At 35.8% G+C, this 6,266-nt stretch overlaps 1 protein-coding gene across 1 annotated transcript in view; it reads left to right on the top strand.

Annotated features, from left to right (window-relative positions):
• The first annotated feature begins 1,829 nt into the window (after positions 1-1,829).
• The window catches only part of LOC135221429 (cilia- and flagella-associated protein 58-like), a 65,951-nt gene continuing 61,514 nt past the window's right edge, over positions 1,830-6,266 (top strand). The window contains 2 exon segments of the mRNA XM_064259201.1: positions 1,830-1,953; positions 6,117-6,196. Coding sequence (XP_064115271.1) covers positions 1,933-1,953; positions 6,117-6,196 — 101 coding nt within the window. The 5' untranslated portion in view covers positions 1,830-1,932.

The following is a 6,266-nucleotide window of genomic DNA, read 5'->3' as shown; positions in this document are numbered from 1 at the left end:
TCGCAGGGCGCCATCAGTGGAAAAATAGTAAACAATAAACGGTTATTGCTTCCGATTTTTCATTGTATTCCTTGCATTTTAAAAGGTAGATTAATTCATGTACTGTACAATAAGGAAAGTGCTAGAGTAATTCCAAACTTTAAAATACACACTGCATTGACGGGCATGGAAGGATTGCATCATATTTCATAGTTAAGCTGAATGCCTAAAAGGTTATTTTCAATTCCATATACCATCTTTTATATCAAATCTGAGCAATCTCTCTTTAGATTTTATATGACGCACGCTGTTACAAGAGAGTTAATACTTGTGCTTTATTAAATTCTAGGCCGTAGACAAATTTTCTAAATAACATCGGGTCTTCGATCGCTACCCATAATGCGTCTGTGTAATCAGTTCGACCTAATATATCTTCTATGAACGTACTTTCTTAGATTAACTTATTTCTCTCATTCCCGTACAACGTTCAGGTTGAGGACTGTCATGCGATACTTTTTTATGACACCGATAGGCTACAATGCATTCCAAGACTGCCACTTGCAGCGAACTGTAGACTTCGAGGTTCAAGTTTTCATGGGAGACCGCTGGGCGATTAGGGCAGAACATTTTTTTTTTTTAGGGGAGCTTTCTCCAAGATGCAACTTAAATCATCATACATCTTTGATTTAGATATCCTTATATCTTAATAACCAAGACATAAAAATACAATCACTCGACACCATAATACGATTTACCACGGTTTTTCCAGAAATAAGTCCCAAAAAACTCTTGGAACTCTGTTCATTGATACTAATTTTATTTTTAAATGAGAAAGTTTATAAGCAAATAGATGGTATGGCCATGGGCTCCTTCTTTCGCTAATATCTTTATGGGTCATTTAGAAGAACAATTCTTTACTATAACCAGTGTCCAGATACTTTTAAACCCATTTCTTTAGACGATCTGTAGATGACGTTTTTACTTTTCACTGCAGAACTTCATTCCCTGTTGTTTGTAGATTTTGTCAACTCTTTTAATCCCAACATTACTTTTAATATGAAAAAAATGTAATGGCCGCATTTCCTTTTTAGACAATTTGGTCTCATTCTGAGGGAAATTATGTGACGCATTTTTAGAAAGAAACGTTTACCGGCCTTGGTTTAAACTTTTTTAGTCATTAAGGTGTTGCCAATGATAGCGTTTCTAATACTTTTAGATATACTCAGTCAGAATAGTTTTCTTGCTGTTTCTCTTTTATTTTTTTTTATTCTATTGATAAGTGACACATAAAAAAGTCATGTAGCTTTTCCCGAAAGCTCGTCTGTGCCTCTGTCATATTCAAAGAAATGATAATGTTTGCAACGGTACGTCTTTTGGCTATACTGTTTCATCCACACACATATATATATATATATATATATATATATATATATATATATATATATATATATATATATATATATAACTACTCCCTCAACCATTGTACACACACACACACACACACACACACTCACACACACCACACACATAACATATATATATATATATATTATATATATATATATATATATATATATATATATATATATATATATATATATATATATATAACGGGAGCAAATCATTATGTAAAATTAACAACAATAAAACGATTATATACAAAGCCTTTTTTCTTATGCGTAAGGATAAAAGAAAATATGTCAGAAAGTTGTGTTTATACATTTCCCTAGAATAAAACATTAGGAAATGTAATGCAAAACAAAGGAAGGCAACACTGCGCTGTCACAGGTCCGTGAACGCGTTGCCATGGTTACTAGGACGCTGTCATAGCAGCCTCCTTTCAGGAAGAAATCGCTTTACGATATTTACTGGCAGAGAATTTTTTTATTTTTTTGTTGTTTTTCTGGACATAGTGCTGTCTTCCATTACATAAGTGAATATTCACTCGTCACAATGGCTGAACCTACTGAAAAGGTGAGAGTAAAGCTAATCGAGTTTATTTTAAGCTTTCGACGAAGATATTCTTTTCAGCTTCTACTGCAGTTTTCAGAATCCTGAGCATCATGAAATGAAATTCAGGTTACTCTTCTACTATTTGTAGCAGATTGGTATTTTACGTGCAATGACATTCAACATGCAACTTTGCAATTGTAAATGAAATCCGTTTTGACATATTCCATTACTAACCTCGTACGACCAAAATAATCAATTTTAGTTGAATTGTCGTGTTTCATTGTAGACGTTGCATTTCCTGCTCAGATATAACGAGTTAATAACTGGCTTCTATACATTAATTTACTTTCAAAGTCATTATAGTCTTTATTAATCGTCGTAATGAAATATTGCCAAAATTAATGAAATGTGTGTGTGTGTGTGTGTGTGTGTGTGTGTGTGTGTGTGTGTGTAAGAGAGAGGGAGTACTTTCGAATAACTTATGTATCTTTTCTGTAGACTTACCTTTTATAAAGAGTTTTGATCCTAAACGCAGAGAAAGGCAAGGAACAACAACCTTTGGCATCGTGTGATAAAAAGAAATGCCAAACAATTAAAAACAGTATTTGCAATTTTAATGTAGCATTCGTTGAGTAATGAAGAATGACGTTACGGGTACACACACACGCGCCCTTTCTCTATCTTTTATATAGTGCGTGAAAATTTAAGATTCTCACTATAGTCTCGGTGGAATTTTTATCCATTTATTTCAATTATTTCATATGACAAATAAAGTGCGTAACAAAATTACGTTCATAAGCAAAGGATGACAAAGTTTTCGATAAACTTGATACAGGTATGGTTACCCTTCACTGCGGAAGAAAGATAAATAAACTAACCTGTTAACCAAACCCTGGTTCAAAGTATAAAGGGGAACACAGGCAAGGTGTCTAGACACACATAAAATCTTAAAGGTGTGGTCGTATGTGAAGACACTGCAGATAAGGCCTGGAGAGAGAGAAAAAAAACGTTGCGTGCAAGGTAGTGAAAAGGTAAGAAAAAAAGAAGTTAGAAAAACGGCAAAGATTTCCTAACGATTTAAAAACAAGTTTGAACAACCAGCTTTTCCTAATATCTGATTCGGCCAGAGAGAGAGAGAGAGAGAGAGAGAGAGAGAGAGAGAGAGAGAGAGAGAGAGAGAGAGAGAGTGTCTTGGGACTTTCGCTAGACTTGAGCGGATACCTACCAGCTGCAAGCAGGAAATCTATTTTGGGGACCTACCTTGCTCAGATGTTGGCCAATGCGAGAACCAGTTACGTAAGAAATTTGGTTGCGTCGATCTTTCATATTGTTTATTGTCGTTTCCATAGAAAGTCTGCTGTCATGCAATATAAATGTTGGGACGAAAGGACGGGTGTATCTTAACTGCTCGTGTGATTTGCTTTGTCCTCACCAAGGAATGCGTAAATTATTCTTCGGAGGATTCGAGGATGAAAATGAAGCAAATAAATGAATAGGTTAGCAAAAAGAAACATCAAACTATACTATCGGTTACATAACATCAAATCAAACAATAACGTAATATACTAAACGATGAAGCAACAAACTTTAAAACAAAAAAAGTGAAGGAAGTACTACTTAGAAGGAATTCATCTTGACCTGACAAGCCAATCGACAGGAAGGAATCAAGATATTCATTCCTAGGCGTATTACTATTGTTTACGTTCTGGCCAAACTCTGCCTCTTTGACAGCGCCACTGCATCGTATAATATTACTCTCGCACAGTACTAAAATTAATTATTCTTCGTTTGCTAGAAATCAGCTCCCGACAGTATTCTTAAATATCATCAGTGGTGACATTAATAAGCAAAGAGAAGGAAAAGATAATGTCTGGTGATTTTTGTATGCACTGCCAAAACTCTATATTTCTTGATATTTTTTCGAGGTTATAGATTATGTAGTCCTAGGATTCATTGTCTTTGATAAGAAGTAATCCTAGGGTTCATTGTCTTTGATAAGAAGTATTCCTAGGATTCATTGTCTTTGAAAAGACGTAGTCCTAGGATTCATTGTCTCTGAAAAGACGTAGTCCTAGGATTCATTGTCTTTGAAAAGATATAGTCCTAAGATTCATTGTCTTTGAAAAGATGTAGATCTAGGATTCATTGTCTTTGAAAAGAAGTAGTCCTAAGATTCATTGTCCTTGAAGAGAAATAGTCCTAGGATTCATTGTCTCTGAAAAGAAGTAGTCCTAGGATTTACTGTCTTTGAAAAGCAGTGGTCCTCAGATCCATGATTCACTCTTGCTTGGGCTAGATAACGGCATTGATCTCATTAGAAAAATATTTGCGAAGTTTTCCTCCTTCGTCTGGTACCTTCGGATAATTATGAACTTACGAGTCAGTCTTCGTTATCCGTCACCTTGGAATTCTTTGCTTTAACCATATTTCTAAAGATCTGTACTACACAGTCTACACTGCGTATGTTAGTCATTGTCAGAAGTAAGGTATTGTTTTATATCGGCAGTAACTCTTCATTTAAGCATATTTTATTGAATCTGATTGCTGCTATAGTGTCGGTCAGTTTAAAATATTAAAATACTCCTTTTCTGTTCTCCTGATGGTGTCCTTTTCTTCTTTTGGAGGGCTGAAGATAAGTTGGCCCAATTCCTCCCAGGAGAAAAGAAACGTCAGGGGAAAAACCAGAAATGACATCGGAAGCAGCAGAGGAATTGGGACAAATTATCTCTAGCTGTCCAAAAGAAGAAAAGAACACCATCAGAAGTGCAGAAAAGGAGTATTTTAAACTGAATGGCATCGTAGCAGCAATCAGATACAATAAGATAAGGTATTTGTTGTATCTTTTTAGGAGGACGAAACACTCAACATTTCTCTATTATTCATATTAAGAGAGGAGCCACCTCTGGACAGCTTTTTTATGCTTGTTACCTTAAAGCGTTGGATGTGGTAACCAAACAAACGGAAATTCCTTTTACCCTAAACACACAGGGGTCTTTTTAAGTGGGTTTATTATTATTCTCTCGATGTGTAATTTTAAACGGATATTCCCCTTGGTACAAAAGTTTGCATTTGATGCCTGCTTCCAAATAGGAGCCTTATTTTTGCTTTGTAGAGGGCTATTTGTATATCCGCCCTCAGATCTTAAGCACTACTGAGGCTAGAGGGATGCAAGTTAGTATGTTGGTCACCCACCCTCCTATCACCAAGCATATCAACCTGCAGCCCTCTAGCCTCAGGAGGTTTTTTTTTTCTTTTAATGTTAAAGTTATCCATAATAGTGTGTGGCAACGCTATGGGCAGGCCACCATCGGGCCGTGGCTGACAGCTTCATGGGCCATGGCTTGTATAGTATTATACACTGTACAGAAAACTCAATTGAACCGTTCCGCAATTTTTACTGTTTTTTTTTCTTTTCTTTTTCTTTTTTCTCCGAGCGACAACAATTCTTCTTCATTAGGGAAATTATAGCACTCAGACTATTCCCAAAGTTTAAAGTGGCATTAATTGATTATAATGAGATCTCGTTAATTAGTTAGTGAATAGTTTAGACTAAACTGGCCTTATTCCAGCACGAGACTTACTCAACTGAAGTCCGTATGTGCGGTATAGCTTTCAAGGCATAAAATTATTCAAACCGCTAAACCAGACGGGTTCTCATTATCTTTCCAGAATAGTCTAATTTGTTACCGTCACTTTTTTAGCAGGAGGACGATTTATAGTTGAGATGCTTTATAAATTGTCCTGTTTTCATCTATATACTACGAAATGAATATAAAAGCATATTTGTTCAAATTAATATTGAAATTAATAATATGATAATCACTAACAACTTTTGTAACTTAACGTTCTGAGGTAAGTCCATGACCTCCAAAATCCTTCGAAGGTACCAGAGAAAGGAATTGTTGTTAGTGTTGCTTTCATATTGTCGCGACTAAGATGTCAGGTGTTTCAGAGAAATATCACTATATCATGGCAAACAGTTCAACATGATTTTTTTTGGAGACCGAAATTGGGACACAAACAACCTAAAATAACAAAAAATACTTTCAAACAGCAAAGGTTGTTTTCCCCGTGGATCAGAGCTTATACGTGGTGTAAAATATCATCATCAGGAAGTAAAGCACCACCTTTAAGAGACAGTAAACTTCATTGTGCATTAACCGGAGCCATTTCTACCCCACCAGGAAGCAACGGGATCTGATGACCAGCAACAGGATGAAGCATCAGTATCGATTTCAACCCCTCATCACGAGGGAGATGAGACGTAAGTTTCTCTCTCTCTCTCTCTCTCTCTCTCTCTCTCTCTCTCTCTCTCTCTCTCTCTCTCTCTTGTT

The sequence above is a fragment of the Macrobrachium nipponense genome, chromosome 2, assembly GCF_015104395.2.
Source record: "Macrobrachium nipponense isolate FS-2020 chromosome 2, ASM1510439v2, whole genome shotgun sequence".
Taxonomy (NCBI): domain Eukaryota; kingdom Metazoa; phylum Arthropoda; class Malacostraca; order Decapoda; family Palaemonidae; genus Macrobrachium; species Macrobrachium nipponense.
The sequence above is the reverse complement of the archived record's forward strand: the minus strand, read 5'-3'. Positions and strand labels throughout refer to the sequence as shown.